We start from the raw sequence: 27,927 nt of genomic DNA, 5'->3' as shown, positions 1-27,927 counted from the left end.
CGCACAGCTGTGAAGGAGGTGAGCAGCATCAGCCAGGCCCCTTGTCATTGCCTCCACAAATCTGATTTTTCTGTATACCTTCCCACCCCTGTGTTTGAGAGGTCCCTGTTCGGGAATGGGAAAGGACGTTGCCCTATCCTTTATATCAAAGGCTCTAAGCCTGTTTTGGAGTGACCATAATCACCCAGGAATGCTTTTTGGATGTAGAAAATAAATCTATCTCCCTTTGTCTTCCTGCAGCCACAGGTTTGTGAGACTGAGGAGGGAGGGTTCAAGAAGACTAGGGGTTTGGTGGCCTTTTGCAGTAAACAGAGTTGTCAGCAGGTGGCGACCAAGTTTACTGGCCAAGCTGCCCAGGAAATAGTCTCCCAGAGCTAGGATTATCACATGGCCCAGCGTGGGTAGAGGGCTGGGACCAGAAGAGAAACTGTATTCGGAGTCTTTAAAGCAGAATTAGAAGTAAGCTGGGAAGGAGAGTGGGTTTAGGGAGAGTGAGGGAAAGAGAAACAGACACACATATGTATATATTAAATATGCATATATATAATACATATATAAATAGTTGATCTGTGTAGTAAAGCCTAACTCCACTGAGATGAGAGTTTGAGAAGGCAGGACATGTTTCAGTACTGTATCCTCCAGTTCCTAGCTTCTCCAGCCCCCCACCATTGGCCACTAGCTGTCTTACTGTCTTCCTTGTCCTCTTTTATTCCTCTGCCATACACTGATCGGGCTGGCTGGTGGCCACTTTTGTCAGGGTGGCAGGGAGAGATTGAAACCAGTGTCTCCTCAGATTTCACAGTTCACGTTAAGCCTTCTCTAATAGCCTGGCTAACAGAGTTGGCTGAGGGACTGGCTTCAGATAGAGTTCCTAGGGGCAGGAACATCTCTGGTTCCTAAACAGAAACCTGGAGGCTAATGACTCAGAGCCTGCTGGGGAGCAGCTTCCTCTCCAGTGCTGGAGCCCAGTGAACCCAACCCTACCTGCAGGAGGAATCAGGCCTGATATTGGGGTGGAGAGGGGAGACATGGCCTGTGACTCACACCCTCCCCTTCACACACATATATTTACATGTGTCCACGCTCATACACAGATACCCTGCCTCTCCCTGGGTCTGGGTTAATGTGCCTTACCCATCTGTCTGCTCAGCTTTCAGTGCAAAACCAGGACCTGATTGAGAAGAATCTGACGCTCCAGGAACACCTGCGTCAGGCCCAGCCAGCGTCCCCACCTTCACCAGACATGGCCCATCTGGCACTTGAGCTGCACCAGGAGTTGGCCAGCTGCTTTCAAGATCTGCAGGCTGTCTGCAGCATCGTGACCCAGAGGGTCCAAGGCCATGATCCCAATCTCTCTCTGCTCCTGGGCATTCACTGTGAGTCCCCAGGCCAGTCTGGTCCCAAATAGAGGGGCCTTTATTCTCCCCTCACCTCTATCCTGCTTTCCCATCCTTACGGCACTGTAGGAACAGGGTTACATAGGTGTTTCACAGAGTAGGTGTTCAGTAGATCTATTTTGGAAACAGGCATCCTTATGGGGCACTTGCATGCAGATGCTTTAGGCAGCAAGTTATCAGCCCACTATCCCCAGCTGCTTTTCTAAAAGTGCCATTTCCCAAGATCTTGGGCCTTAAGGTGCTGCCCATCCATACTGCCCCCTTCACATGAAAGCATCTCCTAACTGACCTACTGACTGACATTCTCGAAACACTCTCGTCCCCAGCTGCACAGCACCCAGGGACCCAGCTTGACTTACAGAAGCCGGATGTGATCAGGAAGAAGCTAGAGGAGGTTCAGCAGCTGCGCTGTGACATCGAGGACTTAAGGACCACCATGTCAGACAGATATGCCCAGGACATGGGAGAAAACTGTGTCACACAGTGAGGAATGCTGGGGGTGTGGGACAGGCCCTATTCCCCCAGGGTGGGTGTGGGCTGCTGAGAGCCCAGTCCAGCAGGTCCCTGCCCTGACAATCTCTTGCCTACTATCTGCTGCTATTCCTAGAGAAGAGGGGGCAGTAAGAGTCTGCATCTGGGGGCCCAGGGCTGATTAGGGAACTATGCCTGCCTTGCCCCACACTGGCTTTGCCTTGTTGGATTACATTTGTCCTCTCATCCTGATTCACTCTTTGAGGGTAAGTTACTAATTAACTTTTGCAGGCACCAAAAGTTCTTACACACTGCTTCTAGCCCCAGGCTGACGTCAGAGGCAAACAAGTTGCTTACATCCCTTCTCCATTCTCTGGGTTGGATCCACATTCATTCCTACTCCATACCTTGATCCTGTTGATTACCAGCATTCATTAGAGAGGCCTAGAAAGGCTGAGTACCAGAAGCAGTGGCTGTTTGAGAATTCTCAGGCCCAGTTCCACTGCTTCTTCCTCAGGGCTCTTGTTCTCCCAGAAGCCTCAGGATGATCTTTTCATTAGCAAAGTACCCACTAGGATTGGAGGCCCAAAGATAGCAGCCAGGGCTCCTTACTTAATCTGCTCACCAAGACATTTTACAGGAAACCCTGTCCTCTAGCAGCCTTCTGCCGCTGGACCCCTGGCCATGTGGTTAGCACAGCCCCCTTTGCTTTTCAGGCCTTCTTGGGCTTTGTAAATTCTTCTCCTCTGTGATTCAGGACTTGACTTGGGTAGGATTTTTGCCTAGAATGCAAAAGGGCAACTGTCCAGCTGCTCACCCTCTACCCGGGAGCTGGGGCTCAAGCCTTGCCTTCTCATTTGTGCCTCTCGTGTTTAGGGGGAGACCTTTCACCTTCTTGGCTCTAGGCTCCTTGAGAGTTCAGAGTACCTAGTACAGGTTGGGTTTAAGTTAAGCTTTCCATGTTTTTTTTTTGTTTTTTTTTTTTCCTTCCATTTCTCTGGGAACTTGAGACCCTCTGCTTTCTGGTTTCTTTCCTTGGTTTAGGGGGCATCTCACAATTGTTTGTACCTGGCTGTTTGGACTGGGCCCAGGCCTCCTCTAGATCTAAAGCCAGGCCAAGCAGGGGCCCTGTGGGTGTGAGGAGCACTAAGCCGTTCGGGAGCCCAGAGTCAGCCACGAGAGTCTTGCTAAGCTTTGAGCCGTCGGCAGTATCCTGGACTTCACTCCTAGGCCTGAATGAGGCTCCTTAAGTGTTTTTACAAGTTTGTGTTTTATTTATGGAGTGACTTATCCCTTTCATTCAGAGCAGCCCCACCCTGCCATTCCCTCAGCCTCTGGGCTTCTGCCTCCTGAAAGCAGAGCCGCCTGGTTGGTCACCGCCCTGTGTTGGGAGCCCAGCCACGATGCTCATGGGTATTTTTCCTTGTAAAGTTTATAAGCAGTTATTTATATGAATCTTTGTAATGTCAACTGGTTTGTATTGCTTATTTTGATTACAAAATAAAATATTTATCAGACTCCTCAGTTTTCCATAGCCTTCCATCACTACCATGTCCCTGCCTTACCCCCATTTTGGCTTGTTGAAGCCAGAGGCTGGGCATTTACCCAAGTTCCCCAGACAGCCACAAGGAGGGACCTTTGGCAGGATCTCACATCAGTATCTGTACCACTTACTTCTGCTGCTCTGTTGTTCTGTGAGTGCAGATGTCTACCCACACCCCTTTCTGTTGAGCAAAGCTGTCCTGAGTCATCGAGCAAGTTCATCATTGGAAAGTTTCAGCAGTCTTCCCAGAGAGGAGGTCTGGCTGCTTCTGGGTTACTGTGAGGAAGCAGCTTCCCCAGAGCAAGGCAAGGCACCGTTTGCCTCAGGGCAACAGTCTTGCTGGGCTGTTAACCTGTCTGAGCACTGGACCTGGGGGAAACTTGGGGCATCATGTCCAACCCCAGACATCTAGATAAAGTCTCCAAAGCTGGGCTGGTTGCTAGGGCCTGCTCCCTCTGAACCTCTTGAATTTTTGCTGAGAGCAGTTGCTGTTTAAGAGTGCCATCCACAGCATGGAGTTAAGGTTGAGCTGGGGGGGCCCCAGGACCAGTTGTGAATCTTCAACAAAGGGCCAGCTGAGGCCAGGCTTTCAAGTCGTAACACTAACTTCTTCCTTCTTAACTTTCAAGAGCCTCTTACCTTGGTCTCCATCCTTGACGGTGTGGCCAAGCACCCTTCCTTGTCTAAACCTGCCTCAGTGGGGAGGAACTTAGGGGGAAATCTCCAAGCTGGTGATGCCCCTGCTTTGGTGTGCTTCCCCTTCCCCAGGGTTATGGTGGGGGTTTCCCTAGGGGAAGGGTGTTGGGGAGGTGGACCTGGAAGGAGGTTCCCTAGCTTGGGAACTTTGAGTTAGAAAACAGCCTAAGCCTTCCAAAGCCCCAGCTGAGCTGTATTATCATAGCTGCTCCTTTTGGGAGCTAACTGTGGCACTGGAGTGGGTGGGTGGGAGCACTAAACCTGGGCGATGGCTGGGGCGCTGGACTTTGCCAAACCCTTGCCCTGCCCTCCTCGGCCCTCCTGCCATCGGGTCCCTCCCCAGCCTCACACTGTGGACCCCAAAACAGGGTAGGGCAGAAGAGGGCGGCTACAAAAGGAGCGGCCCTGCGTGGGACTAAGGTCCTGGGCGCCCGGCCCTGCGTGGGACTAAGGTCCTGGGCGCCCGGCCACAGAGGGGGAGGGGAGGGGGGCCTCCGGCGCGCGGGGCGGTGTCGCGCAGGCCCCGCCCCAGCCTCGCGCCTGCCCGCGCCACCCATTGGTCCTGAGAGCGGTGACTCGCGGGCTGAGCAGGAAGGAAACCGCTCCCGAGCGCGGCGGCGTCGTCTCCTGGCCGTGCTGCTGCCGCTATCGCTGCCTGTCGGTCTGTCGGTCCTTCCGTCCACCCGCAGCATGAGTGGCCTGCGCGTCTACAGCACGTCGGTCACCGGTTCCCGCGAAGTAAGTGCGAGCCAAGGCGGGCTCCAAGGGAAAGGACGGGGGCCGTGTCCCGGAGCTCCGGACCAGGCGCTCGGGACCCGCCCCCAAGGACGGGGGCGGGCCGGGGCGGGGGGTGGGGGGCGTCGAGGCCCTGAGCTCGGCCTCCAAGATTTGGAGGCGGGTCCGCAGCTCCATCCCGGGCTCCTTCATCGGGCATCTTAGGTTCCCCCGCGGCCCAGCGTGAACTGCCCGCGCCCATCCTCTGTCACGCGGACAGCCATTCTCCGCACCCCCACTACCAGGCTGCCCCGACCACATCCTTATCCTGCCTTCTCCACCGCCGTGTACGCGCGTGGGGTGGGGGTGGACCCTGACCACGCCTCCATCCAGGGCTGCCTTGCCTCCCCTTCGGTCAGCTCCTGGCTCACCTCACCCCGAACCTTATCTCGCTTCCCCTATTCTGACCCTTTCCCACAGTTGGTGGTTCCTCGCTTCACCCTACACCACAAGTCTAACTCCCAAATGACCAGTGGCTAGAACCCTTCCCCAGAGTGTGGAAGGGGCAGGAGAACCAAAGCTCCTGGTCACAGCCCTTCGCACGGCCCAGGCTTCCCCCCGCCACATCCCCCAGCCTGCCCGCTGACCCCTGCCGGCCCTCCGCCCCCAGATCAAGTCCCAGCAGAGCGAGGTGACTCGCATCCTGGACGGCAAGCGCATCCAGTACCAGCTAGTGGACATCTCCCAGGACAACGCCCTACGGGATGAGATGCGAGCCTTGGCAGGCAACCCCAAGGCCACCCCGCCCCAGATTGTCAACGGGGACCAGTACTGTGGGGTATGGGCCTGGGGGCTGGAGGCTGGGGGGAGTGTCGTGGAGGTATCCCGCCAGGGTCAGACGTGAGACAAAGCACTAGTGGGCGTCCAGCGCCAGCACTCAGGTGGCCACCCTCACCTCCCTCCCCCAGGACTATGAGCTCTTCGTGGAGGCTGTGGAACAAAACACACTGCAGGAGTTCCTGAAGTTGGCCTGAGCCAAGCCCACCCATGGTCCCCCACTGGACTCCGTCACCACATTCCCCCCTCCTCCCCCAGCCCTCACCAGGCCATGAAGGACCTTGTGACCAATTCCCTGTCATACTTAACCTTCTGACCTTGGAGCCCCTTCCCCCCAGCCCAGGCCCCTTCTCCTCTAACTGTAGCCACCTCTCCTCCATTCAAAGGCAACATTCCTTACCCACTAGTCTTAAGCAACAGCTCCAGTGCCGGCTATCCCAGCCAGCCTTGAGGCTGCCACCCTGCCTGGTACTGGCTGACAGGTACCTCTGTTGGTGCCATCAGCCAGGGCTCTGCCAAAGGCCCCGCAATCCCTGTCCTGGGAGCACCCAGAGACAATTAAATGTTCCATTCCATTGGCATTGTGTCTGTTTGGTTGTGGCCTGGGCATCCTGGGCCCTGCCCTAAGCAAGGCTGGGCGATGTGACTCTGCTGAGGCTGTGCTCCTGTGGGCAGGATGGCTGAGCTGTCCCCATGTGTCTGTCACCTTCGTGTATGATGGTGCATGTGCTTGGATATGTGTTTGGCACACACAAGCCTGTGTGGACCAGCGTTTCCTGGAGACTAAGTGGGTGCCCCCAGGTCACATGCGTGGTGTCCCCAACACTCCTGTGCCTTGGTGTGTATGCATGTTTGCATGCCTGTCTCTAAATGCGGCTTTCCGGCGGCTGCCTGCCTATGTGCTGGCAGGCTGGCTGAGTGTGGGTGTGTCATGGGAGTGGGTGCACAGCTGCATTGCTGCCAATTTGGGGGCATGAGAGTAGTTGTGGCCGGGGCTTTGTGCATACTGTGGAAGTGTCTGCACATGCTTGTGGCTTTATACACATCTGTCTGCACAGGCATCTGCTGATTGCACACTTGCACATGTGAGGCCCCGCTGGCCCAGCTGAGGCTGAGGATGGGGGAACTGTAAACTCAGCTAGGCCGGCCCCTCCCTGCGCTGGATCCGCTTAGCCCTGGTGGGCGAAAGAGGAACCTGGAGGACAAAGACCCAACGGCCAGGCCCGCCAGCTGGGGCTCCGGTTACTGATGGGCGGGTCCGTGCCGCCCCCTCCCCGGCCCAGCTGGGCTCCCGCCCTCCCTGGCGCCCCGCTGGGCGGGCGGGCCTAGAGAGCCTGGCGGAGCAGCCAGTGGCGGGGGCGGGTGCTTTATTCAGGGCTGGGGCTAGGGTCTGGATTGAAGCAGGGGCGGCCCTCTGGGACGGGCGGCGGAGCCCGGCGCGCCCGCAGCAGCAGGGTCGCGTTAGGCACCAGGCCTGCGGCCTGCAGCGTGAGCGCGTTGTCGTCGTAGACCGTGGGCGGGAACGTGCTGAAGATCTCGAACGTGGTGGGGTCCACAGCCCTGGGGACCGGGCGGGGCGAGTCAGGCCGGGCATGGAGCCAGCGGCCCCTTTGCAGCCCGCGCCCCAGCCCGGAGCCCACCTGGCCTGCGCTAGCAGGGCGCGCACGTCGCCCACAGTGTCCTCGGGCCGCATCATCAGCAGGAATGCCTGCTCGCAGTTCTCGGACTTGATGCGCAGCGTGGAGAGTGGGGGCGCCGGCGTCTCAGGCGACCCCTGGCTCCTGCGGGCCCAGGGCCATCAGCGCCCCTGTAGCCCAAGCCCCGGCCCTCACCTCTCAGCCTGGCCCTCACCTCTCACGCTCCGCGGCCAAAGCAGCTGTCTCCACCACGATCTCCTGGATCCGGACTGGCAATGGGCAGCAGTTCTGGAAGGCAAAGATGGAGAGTGGACAGAGTTCCCCACCTCCAACCCTTAGAAGAAGACTCATCCTTGGTCACGGATGGATGAGACCAATGGGCAATGCAGGGTTAGTGGGGAGGTTGTTCTGTGTAAACTACGGCCCAAGGAGAGGAAGTGGAGAGGGAGGTCCCTCTCCGGGAGGTGGTCCCGTCATTCCCCCAAGAAGCCTTGAGCTCCCTCAGTCTAGTGGGGAAGACAGAACCCCACAGAGACCACAACCAGGCAGGGTGCCTCCCTGGGGAAATGGCATCTGGGCTGTGCCTGAAGCATAAGGAGTCCTTAGAAATGGGGGGATGGGGGGTGGGGAGAATGGCAGCAGGGATATTCCAGACAGCATAGGCAAAGATCTTGAGCTCGGTAAAGGCTTCCTAGAGGGGGTGCTACATTAGGGAAACTGCCAGCCAGTCGCGAGGTTGAAGCTGGAAATCAGGTTGGACAGGAAGAGAGAAGAGGTGGGGAGGGGCTTCGATGAGGAGGGCAGGGATAAGGAGCATGGCCCTATCCTCCCAAAAACCACTGGAGGATTTCAGCAGGGAAGTATCCAATTTACATTTCCAAAAGAGCACAGAGACTGCTGGGAGAGGGCTGGCTGGAGCAGGAAGGCCAGTGAAGCTGTTGCAATTGTCTTGGGGGACACTCTAGAGCCTACGCTAGGCTGGTGGTGCAGTGGGAATGGAGAAAAGCGATGGATTTGGGAGAAGTTCTAGGAATCGACAGACCAGACAGGATTTGGCAGTGTGGGGGTGAAGGAAGCAGAGAAGTCCTGGAAAACTGAGGTTTGGTGCCTTTCACAGGTGGAGACCTGGGAGGAATAGCATGATGGGGAGTGCGGGTAGATGATGAACTCTGTGAGGGCCAGCTGAGTTTAAGGGGCCTGGGGGCAACCAGGACTGAATTCTATATTTTTGTCTGAACTGTGAGAGGGCAGCCTGGGCCTTGGGCTCATCCCATGGCCTGGACCCCAGAACTTTTCCCCTCTTCCTGCCACATCCCCCTCCCCCAACCCACTGCTGGGTCCCCGGCCAGAGCTCTCACCAGCTCTACATATTCCAGGGGACAGTCCAGGCCTTCATCAGGGCCCCCAAGCCTGAGCCTCTAGACAAGCCACTGCTCTGGAAGGCTGCGCCAGGGTTGGTGGTGCACACCCCTAAGTAGGGCTGGAGGAATTGGGGCTGGTCTCACCTGTAGGGTGTCCCGGATGGGGCCACGGATGTCAACCACCTCTCCTTGCCGGATCACGACCTTGGGCAGCCTGTTCAGAAACCTCTCAGCAGTCATCCTGGAACCTGCAGGGAGGAGGGCACTGGGAGCCTTGGTGAGGGGTTGGTGGGGAGGGGGAGACTGCGAGGGATGGCAGAGGAGGTCACCTGCACAGTCCCCCAGCCAGCAGGCTCAGCCTCAGGGCTGAGCTCACCTGAGTTTTCCAATCTGCCTGAGGCCTTGCGTATCTTCTGCCAGCCCACCACACGGCCCTCGCCTGGGAACAGGTCCAGCCCATCCTCCGGGTAGAACTGATTGCGAAGGTCGCTCACCTGTCAAGAAGGAACGGCAACAGAGACGGGCCCAGCTCTTCAGCCCTGGGCCCTACCTCCACCCCTGCTTGCCCACACAGAGGCCTCAAACACAGACTCTGGGAACAGGACCAAGGGATAGTTCAGTGTGTCTAATGCAATTCCCATTTTACAGACAAGGAAACTGAAGCCCTGGGAGAGAGCAGGGGAACCACAGTGCATGTTGTTACCACCTACCTGGGCCCTGCTCCTCCACCAAGCAGCCCTGACCTATGCCAGCTGAAGCCACAGCACTGACATCCCCCTCAGAGACTCCGTCTCATGAGCTGACTGTGAGGGGAGGATACTAAGAAAGGGCAAAGCCCTCTGCTGTGGTCTAGTCTGCAGGGTAGACCTCATCATCATGCATATTACCTCACTTGCCCCCATCAAGGCCTACCTCTTGGTGGCATCTTGGCACAGACTGCCTCCAACGCCCTCTGTTATGACTCACACTTTCTTCCTAGCTCTGGTGGCACATGCCTTCTCATTGTGGAACTAACTTACCCACCCTCTGGGACATACTCCCTCACGTGCTCCCATAGCAGCACCCCCAGCTCACACACCCCAGCAGGGACCAGTCCCATACCGTCCTTCAGCCCCAACATTTGCCCGTTTCTGTTCTGCATTTGTGGCTCACAGGACTGCCTTCCACCCCGACTGATGGCTTCAGAAGCCTCTGAGGGAAGCTGGGCCACTTTTGCATAGATTCCTCAGGGACCTCAGACTGTCAGGGTGTCCTGAATGCCAAGGGGGAAGAGAAGGGCAGCAGTCCTGCCTGGCCAGGGCTGTGCCTTCAGGGTGCCAGCAGAGGGTGCTGCCTGCTGCTCAGCCTCAGTGGACCCCACCATATAGCAACCACAGCCTCCCTGCTCCCTTCCCAGCCCAGCTTCAGGCTCACCTCCGGGAGGTCATCAGACTAAGGTCCCCGGAGGGTGCTGAAGTGGCTCCGCACCGCAGACTGCGTGACCCCTGAGAGGGAGCTGTTTATCCTCACCCTCTCCAAAATCCCCACATATGGAGGGGGTGGTCTGAGGAACAGGCCATCACCTTAAAGGGGACTCCATCAGGGTATAGTCGCTGGAGCTCTGAGGGGAAGAAGCCATCCAAGATGTCTCGAAGGCAGTGCTGCAGGTGGGAGAGGGAAGGTGAGGCCTGGCTGGACATGTGTGGGACCCCCCAACCTGCTTCCTCCCTGGATGTTAGGCCCTTGGTGCTGGGCTAACCCAGTGGATCACTATGGAAATACTCAGAGCCCCAGGATTTGGGTGGGGGCCCTCTGCAAATCGTGCATGAAGCACCAGCTGTGACTGAGCCTAGGTGCCTGGGGGAGTGCAGGCTGGGCCTAGGGAGAGCTGAGCCCCACCATCTCCAACTATTGGCAGGAAGGTAGGAGCGCCAGAGCGGCCTGTCTCCTGCTCTTACCTGCGTGGAGGGATCGTAGAAGGGTCGGAAGGGCCCGTCGAACATGATGATGCCATTCCGGTAAAGCTTCAGGGGGATGGGCTCAAGGGCACAGAGCCGCGCCCTGCCGGGCACTGACGTCACCTGGGTCTCGTCCTCTACCACCAGCTCACTGAGGTCCTTCAGGCTGGCCAGCAGCCTGTCAAAGTCCACTTCTGGGGGCACCACTGAATCCCCTGGCAAAGAGGGCGGGCACCCATGAGCCTCTCTCAGTGGCGCCTGTGGCTGCCCTCCCCAGGCTGGGCAGTGGCAACTCCTTAAGTGACTACCTGAGGAGGAGAAAGGACAACTATCTTTTATTGAGGGCTTACTATGTGCTCACATTTACTCCTCATACCAACCCTCTGCTGCAGAGGCTTGATCATCCCCATTCTTCAGATGAGGAAACTGGGGGGTAGAGCAGGTAAAATGACTTGCCTGGGGACACACAGTGGTAAGTGGCAGAAGCAGGATTTGGTCCCAGGTCTGTCTGTCAGGCACTGGGTTGGCAGCTTAAAAGCACTGAGCAGAGCTCCAACTCAGGATCACAGCAGTCTGGGTTCAAATCCCAGCTCCTCCATTTCTAGCTGTGCAACCTTTGATCAAGCCATTTAATGCTGTGCGCGGCAGCGTTCTCTAGAATGGGGTTATGATAGCATCTATCTCCTAGGATGGCTGTGAGGGACCAAGATGCCCGCCAGGTAAGGGCCATCTCCTTGCAAGCACTCTGCGCATGTTAGTTATTGTTACCCACTCTACCTTGCCACAAATGATCCTCAGGCCACCCCTGAGGCTATGAGGCAGGTGTCATTTATCTCCACTTTTACACATGAGCAAACAGGCCCACAGCAATGAAAAATGACTCACCCTAGGCCACCTGGCAAGTTAGAGACAGGGCTGACTTGAGTGTTTTTCCTGCCCATCTGCACCATCAGGAGAAGAGGGTCAGGGGTTAGGACAGATGTCTGTTAGGTAGGATGTTGGGAAAGCTAGGGCAGACCTCGGGCTGTGCAAACTGTTTCTGGGTCACAGACCCCTGTGAGAAGCTGACGTGAGCTTTGGCCTCCTCTGAAACACATGTGAACATACAGCTGTGCGTAAGCTCTGGGGGGTGAAGATGGGGCGGTGGGGACAGACACGACAGATGCCACAGCAGCAAAGGGAGAGGTCAGGAGGAACACCAGCTGTTGACGGCTGGGGTCTGTTCTGCGTCCTTGACATGACCTGGTCCCCCAAATAAGCTATCTACCAGGGTGTAACCAGACCCAGCACACAACACCGCAGTGACTTCCTGGGCCTTCTTGGAGGCTGTTTTTCACCAGGACAGCCAGGCTGTAGCAGGATGTGGGTCAGGACTCTGGGGACCCAATTCCTTTCCCCACAGAGGGCAGCAGCTGTGCCAGGTAAGTACGGATGTGGGTGGCTGTGCTTCCTGTTGCCTTGTGGGAGCTGAAACAGTAAGCCCCAGCTGGCCTTCCCCTCTCCCCACATCCCTGGGCTGCACCTGCCCCCCACCTCCACCTGAGGTTCCCTGGAGTCCTTCAGATCTCAGAAGAGGCTGGCAGGAAAACCTACTCAGACTGCCCTGAGCATCCCTGGTATATCTGGATTCAGAACAATATCAAAACGTTACTTTCCTTTAAAAACTACTTTAAGAACAAATTGGTAAACCTAAAAATAACAATAGAGAAGCTCTCTCACCCAACGCTGCCCCACCCCTATTCTTACAGATGGGAGAAGTGAGGCCTGAGAGGTCAGGTGACTTAGCCAAAGCAGACCACACAGCACAGAGCCAGGAGTGGTCACAGGGACTCTGACTCCTGATCCAGTGCTCCTCCCCCTGCACCAAGCTGCCTCCAGGGGCCAAGGCTTTTCAGGGAGCTCATGGGCATGGGCGGTCCACAGGGAACGGGGCAGGAGGAAGCCCAGGGGATGATGCCAAGACAGAATGAGAGGGAAAAGAGAAGTTTGCTGACAGAACGGGCCCCAGAGGCAGCACTCAGCCAGCTGGGTTAGGACTTGGCAGAAGTGAAAGCAGGAAGGGCTGGGCAGGTATTGGACACAGGGGACGAGGTGAGATGAGGGGCCCAGGAAGGAGCCACAGCTCTGGGTAAACCAGGCCTGAAGGAATAAGGCAGGAAGAGCCACACAGCAGGGTGGATGAAGCCAGTGAGCTCCCACCCCACCAGTGGTCAGCAGAGGTCTGACTCAGTGTTGATGGGGGAGAAGTGCAGGGGTGGGGTCACACAAGGTGACAGAGGTCAAGCTAGCAGCAGGACAAGGTGGTAAGGCATTTCCTCTCAGAGGCTTGGCTTTCCCCTCCATGAAATGGGTGGATATTAAAAACTCTCTCCCTGCCCACAAGATCCAGCCAATGAACCTGTCTGTAAATGATGATTCAGCGAGTGGCCTTGCATGGAGCTAGCTCTGTGCCAAGCAGATCTGAGGTAGCTATCGCTGTTCCCATTTTACACATGAGGAAATTGGGCCTTGTAAGGTGACATGCCCAGGGTCACATGGTTTGCTGGGCCCAGTTAACTCTAAGCCTCTGTTCTCAGTGACCACGCAGACTGCTTCTCAGTGCTGGTTCTTGGGACGCAGCTCACTGGGGGTTCCCTTCCGGGGAGGGGAGCAGTGCCAGGGGATCATCTCTGAGGCCTTATCCAACTTCAAGAGCTCATGATTTTATTTAAAAAAAAAATGGGGCGGGGGTGGGAGCAGGGAAATGCGGAGCTCAAGCCGAGCTCCTTGGCCCAACTCCCAAGCCCTCAGAGCCAGGCTTCCCCAGCCTCCCCTCAACAGGTACCTCCCCTTGTGCTCTGGGCATCATAGCATCCTCCAGGGCTCTGGAGCCACACTACCAAGCTCTGCTATTTCCGAGCTGTGTGACTTGGGCAAGTGTGCCAACCTCTCTGGGCCTCTCACACCCTACCCTCCTGTTCATCACTGGGCACAGGCTGCTCTCACTCACCCCCACCTCCTCCAAAAAGCCTACTTCCTGGGTTCCTGGAGCCTTTGGGTGTACTTCTCCTCAGCCCTTGTCATAGGCTGTTGTTTTCTCTTTGCTTGTTTGTCTCTTCAACCCCACTAGGCACTCCCTGAACGCAGGGCTGGAGCAGCCAGCCCTGGGCCTGGCCCAGACTGAGTGCTGGATCCATCCACCCCTTTAGCAAACACATCTGCAGCATTGATGCTCCACTTACTGTTGTTGCTGCATGCAGTCAAGTTGATTCAGACTCATAGTAGGACAGAGTAAAACTGCCCCATAGGGTTTCCCGGCTGTTACCTTTATAGGAGCAGATCGCAGGTCTTTTCTCCTACAGTCACTGATGGGCTTGAACCACTAACCTCTCAGTTAGCAGCCAAGCACTTAACCATTGCACCACCAGGGTTCCTTAAGCTCTGCTAGGCCCTATGAATTCTGGCAGTGCCACACTCAGGGCCCTGCCCTCCTCAGGCTCACCACACGCGAGTGAAGGAGATGGGGTAGTGATGATGGCATGTGGTAAGTGCTAGTGTGGGGGCTGTGGAGTGCAGAGTAGGGCCAGACCCTACTGCAATAAGCAGGTGAGTGGTGGCTTTGTACGGGGCTAGCTCCTTGCAGGTCCCTGGGAGAACCACCCACTTCTGTGAGAGACCAAGTAGTGAGCAAGGTGCCCCTGCCTCTCTCAGTTCCACTGCCCTCCCTCCATGCCTCCTTCCCCATCGCCCCACGCAAAGACTGCTGTAACAGGAAATAGAACCACTGTTACCACACACCTGCGAGCCACGCCCTGCACTGAGGACTTTGCCAGCATTCACTCTGCCCCTCAGAAGAGTCAGTGGGAGAAAAACAGGCTCTGAGAGGCTGGTCACTGCCAGGAGCACACAACTAGCCCATGACACAGACAGGATTTGAGCTCAGCCTGCCCCATTCTACCCGCAGCTCTTTCTGGCCCCTGTGAGCAGTGCGCTGCCCCCTCCCCAGCCTGTTCCCTGCAGAGGACAGGCTAATCTCCCCTAAACATGCTGACCGGCCGGGCCTGCCTCACTGGGCAGGAGGCCCACCACCAACCAATCCCGTGTGTGTGCACACACCCTGGCCCATGTGCCAGGCACTGTGCTGGGCACACAGGGTACAGGAACAATGCAGTGACGCTGACTGCAGTCCCTGCTAGTTGACCATGCGGCAGCGTGCCAAGTACTCCACTTGCACTCCCATTCCATCCTCACAGCGGCCTAGACATCTCACAGATGAGGAAATGGGCTGAGGGCAGTTAAGCAATTTGCCCATACAGGGTCAGATCCCACCCAGGATCCCCACTCCTCAGCCTGAGCCATTAACCCCTTCCCTCTAAAGCAGAGTCCCTTCCAACAATGCCCTGGGGCAGCTACAAGCAGCAGCATGGTACCGGGCACATTTTGGCACTAAGACTTGTGTGGGAGGAGGCTGGCTTTGAGTCAAGCTTCAAAGGAGGGGAGAGAAGTGTGCAAGGCACGTGGGAGGGGACACAGCACTAGCAAAGGTTGAGGTGAAAGTGAGGGTAGGGAAGAGCCTAGATTGCCTGGGGTCTGGGCCAGGCTAATCTGAGGGGCTAAAGGGCAGATCCAGGACCCAATCCTACGATGGCCATGCCAAACCCAGACTCAAAAGCTTGGGACCTGGGAGAAGGATGGTGGGGATGGAAGGGGGCTGGCAGGGAGAGGTAGGAGATAAAGGGAGGGCAGGAACTTGATGGGGGGATGAGGAGCTCTGAGAGGAGGAGGGGGAGAACAGCTCAGGAGGGGGACAGGGGATAGGGAGGAGGGAGAGAGAAGCTTAGAGAGGAGGACGGGGAGGACGGGGAGGAGGGGGAGAGGAGCTCAGAAAGGGGAACAGGGAGGAGAGTGAGTAAGGAGGTCAGAGAGGGGAATGGGAAGGAGGGGAAAGAAGATCAAGGTTGACCTGCCCTGATGGTGTTTGACCACAGCAGGACTATCTTTCATGTCTCTGCACACCCTGAAGCGCCTGGCACAGCATCCTATTTGATGCTCCATACGCTGGTGGGGAGTGTGGGGAGGGGTGAATGATTCAGCCTGAGGCAAACCTCTGCAAGGCTTCTCCTCAGCTGGAGCCCCGTTATGGGCCCGGTTGACCCTTATCCCTAAGGCAGTTAGTCCTTGGCTCTAGAATGTTCTGAATCATTCCCTTTTGGACCAATATAGATGTTCTGGCTCATCCATGGGACCGATGGGGGTGGGGTCCAACAGAGGGAAGCCAGAAAAATGAGCCAGCGTATGAAGGCCAGCAGGAGACAGGCTTCGTGAGTTTGGGGGCCTTTGGGCAGGAGCAGGCTGGCATCTGGGGGCTGGAAACAGTGGGGCAGAGAGAAAGGGGAAAGCCAGGAGACAGGGTGGGTGCGGTGGTGGGCAGGAGGAAAAGCTGCTAGAAATGAAAGATGTGTCACTCATCTGGCAAGAAGAGCTAATTCAAGACCCACTCCAAAGTTGAAGAATCAAAAAATAAAAGAATGAAAAGGGGGCACAGAGGGGACAAGTAGCCAGAGGGGACTCCGAGACTGAATGGTTGGGTGGTTTTCACAGTTGCTTTAGCCATGAAGCACTCAGCTTCAAAGCCAGCCCTACTCGAAGCATAAAAGAACAGAACAGAGCAGGGCTGCTGTCTTTCTTGCGGAGGAGGGGGGAATCCACAGAGGCAGATTCAGAATCCACTCATCTGGTCTGACCCTCCCTGTTATGGATTGAACTATGTCCCCCAAAAATATGTGTTGTAAATCCTAACCCCTATACCTGTGGTTATAATCCTGTTTGGGAATTGGTTGTCTTTATTATGTTAATGGGCAGTATAGGGTGTGTTTTAAGTCAATTTCTTTTGAGATATAAAAGCAGACTAAGCAAGCAGAGATGGGGGAAGATAGACTTGAAGCCACATGAAGATCACCAAGAAACAAGGACCTCACCCCCAGAGCCGACACAGAGAGAGAGACTTCCCCTAGAGTCAGCGCCCTGAGTTCAGACTTTTAGCCTTGTAAACTGAGACCACAGCCTTCAGTATGGATTACATCTCAACATAAAAGAAAAATCTTCACAACTGGACCAATAAGCAACATCATGATAAATGGAGAAAATACTGAGGTTGTCAAGCATTTCATTGTGCTTGGGTCCACAATCAACACCCACAGAAGTAGCAGTCATGAAATCAAACTACATTTGCACTGAGCAAATCTGCTGCAAAATACCTCGTTAAAGTCTTGAAAAGCAAAGATGTCATCTTGAGGATTACGGTGCACCTGACCCAAGCCATGGTGTTTTCAATCGCCTCATATGCATGGGAAGGCTGGAGAATGAATAGGGAAGACTGAATCATGAAGTTGGTGAAGAATATTGACTATACCATGGACTGCCAGAAGAACAAATAAATCTGTCTTGGAAGAAATACAGCCAGAATGCTCATTAGAAGCAAGGATGGTGAGACTTTGTCTCACATACTTTGGACATGTTCTCAGGAGGGACCAGTCCCTGGAGAAGGACTTCATGCTTGGTAGAGGGTCAGCAAAAAAGAGGAAGACCCTCGATGAAATTGACTGACACAGTGACTGCAACAATGCGCTCAAACATAGCGGCCATTGTGAGGATGGCGCAGGACCGGGCAGTGTTTCATTCTGGTGTACACAGGATCTCTATGAGTCAGAACCAACTCATTGGCACCTAACAACAACAAGCTGTGAGAAAATAAATTTCTATCTGTTAAAGCTGCCCACTTGTGGTATTTATGTTGTAGCAGTACTAGATAACTAAGACATTCCCCAAAGGGGCAGGAAGGCCCCACTGGCCAGGAGGAAGGCTGCCCTCCAACAAGATGCAGGGCGATGTGATGCCTGAAACCAGCTTGCCATGCAGGCCTCTGGCTCTGGACCCCAGGGCAGATGTTCTTACAGCATCTAGCAGTCACCTGCCAGGGCCTTGCCTCTCACCCAGGTGGGGGTCCTTGTGGAACTCTTCCCATGGCAGTCTTGCTCAGAGTTCAGTTAGTGTATTGGAGCTGCTGGCAGGCCCAGGCCTGCAGCATCATCCTGGGCAGCAGAGCCATGCCCCACCACTTCCTGGCATCACCCAGATGCCACACAGCTCCTTAGCTCTGCCACATCCCAAAGAGATTCAATATCTTCCCCCACAGCTGTGCTCCCTGGGATCATCCCTGACTCCTTCCACCCTCCTAAATCTCTCTGCTCTGCTTCTTCTTGCCATCCCACCAGCATCACCCTCCTGCTGGGCATCACACCATCTTCTGCCCAGATTACTATAACCGCATCCAAGCGGGGCCTCAGCCTTAAGTCTTGCCACCTCCACTCAGCAGTCAGTCTTCTGACTCCTTCAGTGCCTCAGTGTGCCCATCTATAAAATGAAATTACCCATGGCCTGTGTAAAGGATGTTTTTGAAAATGCTTTGAAAGCTGCAAATGTTACACAAATGGGAAGTCATGTTTTCAGAATATGCAGTGAGGGGGTTGTGCCCTGAGATTTTGGGGGACCTGGCCAAAGCCCAGGTCTAAATATAAGGTAGGACATTCATGTATTGAGTCTGGGTTTTTACTGAGCAGGAAACATGAAATGAAGAGAGTGTTGTCATCTTTCAAATGGCCCCCTCGGGAGCTAAGCTCATGTTACCTTCAGATTGCCATTGCCTTCCTGGAAGGGAATGCCAAAGACTTTGGAAAACAACAAGAGCTCCAACTTGCTGGGCCTATTACATACCAGGCAGTGCTAAGTGTTCTGCCTCTATTAACTTATCTACTCCCTGTAACTGGACGGGAAGAGTATTACCCCCATTTTATTGATGAGGAAATTGAGGCTCAGAGAATGGAAGTCACTTGCCCAAGTCACACCTGGAATAGCTGGTGGAGTCAAGATGAGGACCCAGGCTTGCCTAACTCCAGAGCCTGCAGAAGTACCTCTGGACAACAACCTCCATTCTTGGAAGGTGGACCTGACTTTCAGAAATAGCCAGTTCTATGGCTCTAAATCTAAGGAGCAGGAGTGCAGTCCCTCTAGATATTAAAAGTTGAGTTAAAAATAAAATGTGGTGGGAGTCCCATGGAAGCAGATAGATTTTAATTGTCTGGCTTATGAACAAACCTGAAAAGAAGAGGCTTAGCCCTGGGAGGGCAGGAGCTGGCTTCCAAAGCAGAAGGATTTTTTTTTTTTTAAGGGATGGATGACTTTTGGTAAACTACAAAGCCTGAGGCAAGTGGGGCCTGTTGTTACATCTTGTATCTCTGGGTCTCTGGAGCCTTTGCAATATGAGCAAGCAGAGACTGAGGTGAGACCAGAAGGAGAAACTGGCCAGCAGGTGAGGTGGTCAGTGATGAAGGCCATGGCCTTTGCTGAGCTGCGTCAGGGACAAAGTGTGGAATACCTCAGGGGCTTCTTGTGCTTGAAGGCAGGGGCATGAAGGAGATGGATTCTGGAGGGCCAATGGCCAACAGGAAGCTGTTGGAGAATTCTCTTTGTGGGAGAGATTAGGGATAACCCCTACTTTACCTGGCTTCCAGAACTTCTTGACTGTCATCCAGTCCTTCTTGCTATCCTCTGAGACTGCCTTGCCCTCTGAGTCATCGTGGTCCGTGGGTTCACCCACCCACTGCAGGCCATAGTCATTGAGGAACCGCTGGGGGAAGAGAAGGGGGAGATGCCGGGAGCACCGTCAGCTCAGCCCCTTCCCAGGGAAAAGGCAGCATCAACCCAGTGCCCAGCATCAGTCCTCAGCTTCCAGAGCCAACTAGACAAAGGGGATGGATGGGCTGGGGGATCTTGGCCACTTCCCAGCTACGTGACCTTGGGAAGCCACTTCACCTCCTAGAGCCTCAAACTCTTCCTCTATAAAATGGAGATGAAGTACCTGCCCCTCAAAGTTGTGAAGAAGACTCAGATGATTCATGTCATTTACTTAGCTGGGTCCTTGGAACAAGCAAGAACTCCATAAAGTTAGCCTTGTGAGGAACCCTGGGGAACCGTGTGAGGCCAAGCCTTAGTGGGTGTGGCCTGAGTGTGAGGAAGCAGGGACACCCTGCCTGCCGGAACTGAGAGGACATGGCCACCACAGGCCAGCCCCACTAGGGATTGGCCTCATATCCTCTCTGCTACAGGAAAATGAGTTGTCTACACTTCCTGGGGCTGCTTCCTTATCTCCCTTTCTTTCCAACCTGACCTCCATCTCCACAATTCACTAAAACTGCTCACGGCAGAGCCACCAAAAACCTCCATGTTGTCAAACACGGCACATTTCTATCTTCATCTCTTTCAACACATGCCTGGTTTGCCTCCTACCTCATGGGCTGTTCCTTTTCAATTTGCTTTGCTGGTTCCCCATCTATTTGCTGGTACGCAACATCTGTGTTGGAGGGCCCAGGGCTGAGCCCCCTTCTTTTCTCTACACTCTCTCCCAAATATATATATGTACGGTACCCAAATTTATATCTAGTGCAGATGTCACCCCTGAGTCCCAGACTCAAAGTTCCAACCATCTATACTTAGACTTCTAATAGGCATCTCAAAATTTACTTGTCCAAAACAGTCATGACTCCCTGCCCTCACTGCCCAAACTGCTTCCCCTCCAGGTTTTCCTATCTCAGTCAAGGGTACCTCCATCCACTTAGGAATCATCCATGACCTATTCCTCTCTCTAACCCACTATCCCTGATGATCCGCAAGGCCTGTGGGCACCAGCTCCAAAGCAGGCTTGAGTCCATCCACTTTGTCCATCTCCTCTGCTACCATCCTAGTTCAAGCCACTGTTGTCTCTCTCCTGGACAGTTGTAACAGCTGCTTCTACCTTCCATTTGTGCACCCCTGACAACCTGTTCTCTGCACAGCAGGGTGAGCTTTTTTGTCACGTTGCCCCCTAACTGAAATTTTCCTATGGTCTATTGAGGTCTATTGAGCAAGGGAATGGCATGTTCAGGCTCCAAAAGGCAGGTATGCCCTGGCATTGGACTTCTCCCTGGCTCTTTAAACTCTAGGTTAGTCTCTAGGTTAAACATGGGCCAGGGCCCCTGGCTGGAATTGAGGCTCAGGGAAATGGGCCCTGACCCAGTACCTGAGGGGCCGACACCCAGAGCAGGGGACTGGGGGCCCCACCTCTCTCACCTCCATCTCGCCGACCTGCCGTTGTAGTTGCATGCACGTTGTCTCCAGCTCCTCCTGCCGCTGCAGGGATGCCTTGCCTTCAAGGAAAGATGGGGACAGGGTTTAGCTGCCCCATTTCAGAGGCTGCCAGGCCACCTCTGGAGAAGCTGCCCTCTGAGAACACAAAACCAAACCCGTTGCTGTTGAGTCGATTCCGACTCACAGCGACCCTATAGGACAGAGTAGAACTGCCCCATAGGGTTTCCAAGGAGCGCCTGGTGGATTCGAACTGCCCACCTTTTGGTTAGCAGACATAGCTCTTAACCACTGTGCTAGGGACCCTAAAAAACTGCCTCTGGGTCCCCATCTCTCTGGTCTCTCTACCTGACTCGAGAGGGGACACTGTGACAGGCCCTCAGGGGGCCAGTACCCCACCCCACCCTGGGTTAGAGGTTGCTGAGGGTGGAACTGAGTCTCCTCTACCCTTTAGACGGTGCACCCAGTGCTTGGGCTGAGCTCTCTCTGCCACCAGGGGCTCAGACCCACATAGGAGGGCACCGAGCAACTCAAGCGCTGTCCTGGCTGTGTCCCTGGCCCTCTGGGCTCAGCCGTCCAGACACACACAGGAGCCAGCTGGATGTTCTTAGAGCCCTGATGCCCAGAAGTCACTGCCAAGTGCTCAGGAGCCACCAGCCCGGGGAGGTGCCTGACCCAGGGTGCCGTTCAACCCAACAGAGCTCAGGCCATGCCCACTGAGAGGGCCTTTTACCCTGGTTTTGCTGAAGGTTCTGCACCAAGTCCTCCAGGGCCAATATCTTCTGATCCTGCAGCAGCATGGTACAGAGTCAGCATGAGCCCTGTGACTCCCAGAGCCCAAGGGAGTAGGGAATGGGTGATCCCCAGCCCCTCCAGAGAGGAAGACCCAGAATTTTTGCCTATGTGGGGATGCTGGGGAGCTTAAAGCCCTGACCCCCACCCCCCGCCACCCTTTGGCACAGTCATTGCTCCTACACCTCAGATAACCCTGATGACTCGTAGTGAAGTGAGGGGAAGATATGAAGTACACCCCAGGTACCCCAACCAGTGTCTGGGGAACAGCTCTCGGCAGCCCACTGCTGCCACCCAGCCCAAGATTCTCTGGGCCCTCATCAGTTGTGCAGATGGTCTCTAGTCTCTCTATTCAGGATTGTAAGGACCTTGATCAGTCCCAGGCCCAGGTCTGACCCTCTGCTGGGCAGCTCAGTTGGGGAGGTGGTCCCAGGACCCACGGGCTCTGGCTTCATCACTGGCCTCTCTGGCTGCCCCATCCTGGGACCCTCCACCCTGCAGATGGGACCCTGGTCCCTCCCGCCCGGTATCCCACCTTGGACAGCATCTCCACAGACTGGGCCTTCACCTGCCGCTCCAGATCCTGCAACTTCCTTGCCATGGCGGACATGGTGTCCGAGTCACGGAACACAGCACCTGCTCACCAGACAAGTCCTCTGGAGCTCAGGCCGAGAACTGAGGCTTGGGCAGCAGGGGCAGCATTCCCAGGGGCCAAAATAAAAGTGATAATAGCAGCTAACACTTAGGCACTTATGAACTATTCTAAACCCTTTACATATATCAATATATGTAATCCTTACAATGTGCCTCTGAGGTAAATGAACTGTTATCATATCCTTAGGAAAATGAGGCATAGAGAGATGAAGTAATTTGTCAAGGTCACGCAGCTAGTAAGTGGAGTCACATCACCTTGAAGCATTCTTGTCAGAAAGTTTACCGTCTATCTCATCAAGCCTCTAAATCTAACCTCCGGTTTATGGTGGACAGAGGGACACATTAACAACACTGCGGGCAAACAATCAGACCCATCCATCATGTGGGGCATTGTGCGAGATAACTGGCCTGGACTCTTCAAAAAAGTCCCTGTTGTTATTTGTAAGAAGGCAGGGAGACTGTTCTAAAGGAACAGAAACCACAGAGACCAAACAAACAGTGCATGAAGCTCAGCTGGATCCTAGATCGGGGGGGAAAACAGCTGTAAGAGAGATTTTGCTCAGACACAAAAGGACAAATATTACATGACCGCACTTACATGCAATATCTAGAATAGGCAAATGCAAACAGACAAAAGTGTATTAGTGGTCACCACGGGCTCGGGGGAGGAGGGAATGGGCATTATTGCTGGAGGGTACTGAGTTTCTGTTTTGGGGTGATGTAAAACTTTTGGAAGTAAAATAGCGGTGATGGTAGCATAACATGATGAATGTAATTAATGTCACTGAATTCTATCCTTAAAAATGGTTAAAATGACAAAGGAAAAAAGAGAGAGATTTTGGGACACTGGGGAAATCTGAATGTAGGACATTAAACCCGAACAAAACCCACTGCCGTTGAGTCGATTCCAACCCATAGCGACCCTATAGGACAGAGTAGAACTGCCCCATAAGGTTTCCAATGAGCAGGTGGTGGATTAGAACTGCCAGCCTTTTGGTTAGCAGCCATAGCTCTTAACCACTGAGCCGCCAGGGCTCCTGAAGTACATTAGATAGTATTATGAACTATTCATGTTCTTAGGTGTGATAATGGTATTGTGGTTATGTATTTTCTTATTATTAGGATATGCACACTGATGTCTTTAGAGGTGAAACGTCATATTTGCAATTTATTTCTAAATGGTTCATCCAAAATATACATTAACATTTATGTATACGCATACTTGGACAGAAAGAAAGAAAGTAAACGTGGCAAAGTGTCATCAACTGTTGACTCCAAATGGAGGCCATATGGGCGATACTATACTATTATTTCAACTTTTTTGTATGCTGGAAATTTTTCAAAATAAAATGTTTAGGAAAAGAAAAAATGAGAGGGGCATGGGAAGACAGGCCCTCTTCCTCCTAGGGATGCTGCCCTTTCTACCTGTGATGCAAGAACTGCAGCCATCACCGGACAACCACAGGGGCCGACATGCTGAAGGTGTCTCCGGAGAAAGATGGAAAACCCTGAACTTTTTTTTTGTTTTCCCATTAATAATTTATTTTTGTTGCTGTTGTTGAGAATATATATAGCAAAAACATACACCAACTCAAGTCTCTACATGTACAATTCAGTGACATTGATTACATTCTTCGAGGTGTGCGACCATTCTCCCTATCCTCTTCTGAGTTGTTCCTCCCCCATTCCCATGAACTCACTGTCGCCTAAGGCTCCTATGTAATCTTTCGAGTTGCTGTTGTCAGTCTGATCCCATATAGATAGTTCTTAAAGAGCACAATGCTCAAGGCAGACATTCTTTACTAGTTAAGCTAAACTATTATTTGGTCTTAAGAAGACTTCAGGAGATGTTATTGGTTTAAGGTTTAACGATTATCTCAGGGCAATAGTTTCAGAGGTTCATCCAGCCCCCATTGTCCAGAAAGTCTGGATTCCATGAGAATTTGAAATTCTCTTCTGCATTTTTCCCCTTTTGATCAGGATTCTTCCACAGAATCTTTGATCAAAATGTTCAGTAATGGAAACTTTTGCCCTGAGATGATCTTTAAACCTTAAACTAAAATAATAATAATAATAAATTAAAAAAACCTATCTATATGGGATCAATCTTACAACAGCAATGCAAAGATTAGATAGGAGGCTTAGGCAGCAGTGACTTTACGTTAATGGAGGAAGAACAACTCAGAAAAGGAGGGGGAGAACGGTAGCACAACTCCAAGAATTTAATAAATGTCACTGAATTGTACACGTAGAATTGTACATGGAGAAACTGTTGAATTGGTGTATGTTTTGCTGTGTATATTCCCAACAACAACAAAATAAGATAAATTTAGTTAAAAAAAAAAAAAATGTTCAGTAATGGCAGCCGGGCACCCTCCAATGAGAACATTAACTCTTGATGATGTCTTTGAGTTGCTGAATTAACAGCCCTGGAGCTGCCTCCTTAGGACTTCTTGGTATGTGGGATAATAAATCTTCCTTTACGCCCATGTTAGTTGAGTAAGGGTTTTCTGACTTGTAGTCAAAAACTTCCTGACTGATATAGTCAGAGCTATACACATTTGAGAACTGCCAGCACTTAGAGCATGGATGAGCTCACTGAGGCAAAGAGTGGAGAAAGAGAAGAGAATCCAGGCAGGAGAACAACCACACTGGAAAGGTGGGAGGAAGAAGGAACTAGAAAAGAAGGACAAGAGGAAAGAGCTTGGGAGGTAGAACAACCAGGTGAGTGGCATCACAGCAGCCCAGAGACGAGGGTGTTCTGAGAAGGAGGGACAGTGAACTGTGTTGAGTGCAGCTCAGCAGAAAAGTGAAAGAGGGCAGACAAGTCCTTATTTGTGACCTTGGTGGGAGCAGTTACTGAATGGCAGGGACAGACACCGGCTGTGCAGGATGGGAGTGAATGAGCGGGGAGAAGTGTAGAGAGGATGTAGGTAGCTCTTTCAAGCAGAAGAGCTGGTTGTTGTGGTTACTATTGAAAGGATCCCCAGCTGGGGTGCAGGAAATTCTGGTTTTGTAACTAAATGGTTGTGGGACTTTGGGCCAGGCTCTTCCCATCTCTGGGCCTCAATTCCCCCACCTGTAAAATGGAGGGGGTGTTTGGTAGAGGATTATCAGTGACCTCATAGGTGGCCACCACTCTGAGCACCCTCTGTGTGACAGGTACTGGCTAGGGGTCCTCTGTCCAGTAGCATTTCATCAAGTCCTCGCCTCAACACACTGAGCTAGGTGTTCCCATCCCCACTTCACAGAGGAGGAGATGGAGACAGAGACCCAAGATATCACAGTAGTGGAAAATTCTACCCTCATCCCCAGGTCCTCCAGACTCCCAACTCAGACTCTGATCCTGCCCAGCACTCCACAAAGCTCATCCTGGTCTGCCCAGGTTTCCACTTCTTCCCAGGCCCACTAAATCCTACCTCCTCTGGGAAGCCACCTGATCAGCCCCATCCCACTTCAGGCACCTCCATGATCTCACTATCACCAAAGTCCACTGGGGATGGTGTGAGCCAGGTTAGGTGGGCTATGCAGGAAGTAGATGGCAAGAGGCTGAGCCCCACCTCAGGTCCTTCATCCTTTTCTGACCCTGAATCCTGGACCCACTGACATCACATGTGATGGTAACTCCAGCTTGGTCCACTCCAGAGGCTCCAGCCACAGCCTAGCCTGGGGCTTGGCCAGACCTGCTGAACCAAGGTGGCAGGGGGCACTACGTGGATTTATGCCAAACCAGGCTCTGAACAGGTCTGGGGTACAAGCAGATGGCCATAGCCAGCCAGGGGTGGGAAGTGAGGAGTAGGGTAGTTGCCCTCCCTCTCTGGGCCTCACCGCCCCCTCCTCTGGGGCCCCCTCCTGCTGTCGAAGACCCAGACACCTTCAGGTGTCTGCTCTCACCTTGCCTACCCACAGGGGCGCCTATTCTTCCGTAGCAGGAAGGGATCGAGAGCCTTTCTTCTGAGCCATGTCCATCATCCAGCACATCCACCTCATCTTCTGCAGATAGGGATGCCCAGGTCACCGCTCAGGGGCCGAGGCCTGTCCTCTGTTCCCCAGGGGCATGAGGGCAGAAAAACTGCAAGGTCGAGGAGCAAGGATCCAACCAGAATGGGTCACCTCTGGAAGGCTCCTGGGGTGACCCAAGTGGCCAATGCCGGCGCCACAGGGGCAGGAGTGGGTTGGGATCCAAAGGCCTGAGCCTACAGGGGTCAAGGCAGTGACGTGAGGACAGGGCTTCAGGGAGGAAGGGCTGTAATGGGCTGGAGCAGGCTGTAGGGGGAAGGAGGGCTGGGGAATCTCAGCCCCTACATGGTTTCTAGGCCCCCACCGGCCAACCCTATGGTTGAATGTTAACAGCAACATCTCTGCTAAGGGTGTGGAGCCTCCCAATATGAAAGCTGCTGGAAGGGAAGCCTCGTACTCAGGGAGGGGCTGGGGGAGCTGCAGATAACACTGCAGTCAGGCAAGCACTCTGGCTCACACGGGTGTTCATCAGGTGCCTTCTCTCCATCTGCCCAGTCCCACAGAGGTCCAGGCAGACAGGACGAGAAGACACGAGGGCAGAGCCCACACTTACCATCTCCGTAGATTTTTATTCCTCGCCTCCTGGGAACCCGGGCAGGAAGGAGAAGGAGGAAATGCGAGTTAGGGGCCCCTGGGTTGCTGGTCTGCAGAATAGGGGCTGCCTCCCTCTCCTCCCAGCCTCCCTGCCAAGGCTAAAGGGGATGGAGGCTGGGCTTCTGCTTCCTGAGAACACCCACCCCAACCCCATCCCCAGCATGGGGAGAGCCAAGGAACAGGTTGTGGGGTGTCTGACTCTTCCCAGCAGAGAAGGATGGGGCAGAGCTGAAGGGCAGAGTCTCAGATGGGAAGCCTAGAAGATCTCCTAAGCTCAGGAGCCCACCTCAGCTCTGCCCTGAAATGGCCATGGAACTCCTGTCACTTAACCTCTCTGCATCTCCTTGGCCTTAGAATGACTCAAAATGCGAGAGCAAGAAGGAAAAAGAAACAAAAAATTCTTTGAAAAGATAAAAGTGCTAGACAGATGTAAGGTATACGCTTTACTGAGAGCCCAGCACAGGGCCAGGCCTGGAATAGGCTCGCCATCAGTGCTTGCAGAGTTAATAAATGAACAGAGGATGAGTAGCTGGAGGGTGAGCCATTCCTACAGGGCCCAGACATCATTAGACAGCACAATCCAGTTTATGGTTACAACCAAAGTGGAGCTTCCCAAAAGAAGGTAGAAAGAGAAAGATGAGGTGGTCAGGGAAAGTCACTCTTCTTTGTATTCCCCAAGACACCAAAAGTCATTCTCCTCCAGCCACGGGAGGTTGAGAGGAGACAGGGGAATGGACATGAAGCCCCCACAAGGCCTGGCCTTACCCTGGATTCACAGGCTCTGATGGCAGGGGCACTCTCCGGGTCTTTCCAAGAGAGGCCAAAGGTGAGCTCATAGTTCTACTTCTAGCTTCTAGCCGTCAGGAACTCCCTGAGAAGAAAGAAGGAAGTCAGCCCTTAGGGACACAGGGAACCCAGATGGACCAGGAGCTGGCCTGAAGTTTTGTCATCCCTGGCTACTTTTCCCAGGAGGGAACACTGTCCAAGGAGCAGTACCCCCACCTCTTCCCAACGCCTGACAGAAGTTTCTGCAGGAAGCTCTGCTATAGCCACACCTTGGATCCCTATGCTGATGTCTGCCTATTCCTCAGGAAACCCAGCTCTCTGCTCTGACTC

General features: G+C 53.8%; 3 protein-coding genes across 3 annotated transcripts in view; 2 read left to right on the top strand and 1 right to left on the bottom strand.

Annotated features, from left to right (window-relative positions):
- The window catches only part of CEP85 (centrosomal protein 85), a 43,442-nt gene extending 41,558 nt beyond the window's left edge, over positions 1-1,884 (top strand). The window contains exons 11-13 of the mRNA XM_023732191.1: positions 4-18; positions 1,151-1,376; positions 1,724-1,884. Coding sequence (XP_023587959.1) covers positions 4-18; positions 1,151-1,376; positions 1,724-1,884 — 402 coding nt within the window. The remainder of the gene's footprint in view (positions 1-3; positions 19-1,150; positions 1,377-1,723) is intronic.
- A 2,827-nt stretch (positions 1,885-4,711) lies between these two features.
- SH3BGRL3 (SH3 domain binding glutamate rich protein like 3) lies at positions 4,712-5,914 on the top strand. Its single transcript, XM_023732008.1, has 3 exons — positions 4,712-4,845; positions 5,492-5,659; positions 5,790-5,914. Exons 1-3 carry the CDS (start codon positions 4,798-4,800, stop codon positions 5,853-5,855), a joined length of 282 nt encoding a protein of 93 aa, XP_023587776.1. The 5' UTR covers positions 4,712-4,797; the 3' UTR covers positions 5,856-5,914.
- A 1,111-nt stretch (positions 5,915-7,025) lies between these two features.
- UBXN11 (UBX domain protein 11) lies at positions 7,026-27,677 on the bottom strand. Its single transcript, XM_004377250.2, has 14 exons — positions 27,577-27,677; positions 26,771-26,799; positions 26,092-26,190; positions 22,079-22,179; positions 21,485-21,539; positions 20,737-20,813; positions 19,132-19,258; positions 10,594-10,808; positions 10,219-10,296; positions 9,033-9,150; positions 8,801-8,904; positions 7,510-7,583; positions 7,299-7,439; positions 7,026-7,218 (listed from the first exon to the last, which is right to left on the bottom strand). The coding sequence occupies exons 1-14, from the start codon at positions 27,645-27,647 to the stop codon at positions 7,026-7,028; spliced, it is 1,482 nt and encodes a 493-aa protein (XP_004377307.1). The 5' UTR covers positions 27,648-27,677.
- Positions 27,678-27,927: the final 250 nt, after the last annotated feature.

The sequence above is a fragment of the Trichechus manatus genome, unplaced genomic scaffold (genome assembly GCF_000243295.1).
Source record: "Trichechus manatus latirostris isolate Lorelei unplaced genomic scaffold, TriManLat1.0 scaffold00048, whole genome shotgun sequence".
NCBI lineage: Eukaryota > Metazoa > Chordata > Mammalia > Sirenia > Trichechidae > Trichechus > Trichechus manatus.
This window is presented reverse-complemented; position numbering and strand designations above follow the sequence as displayed.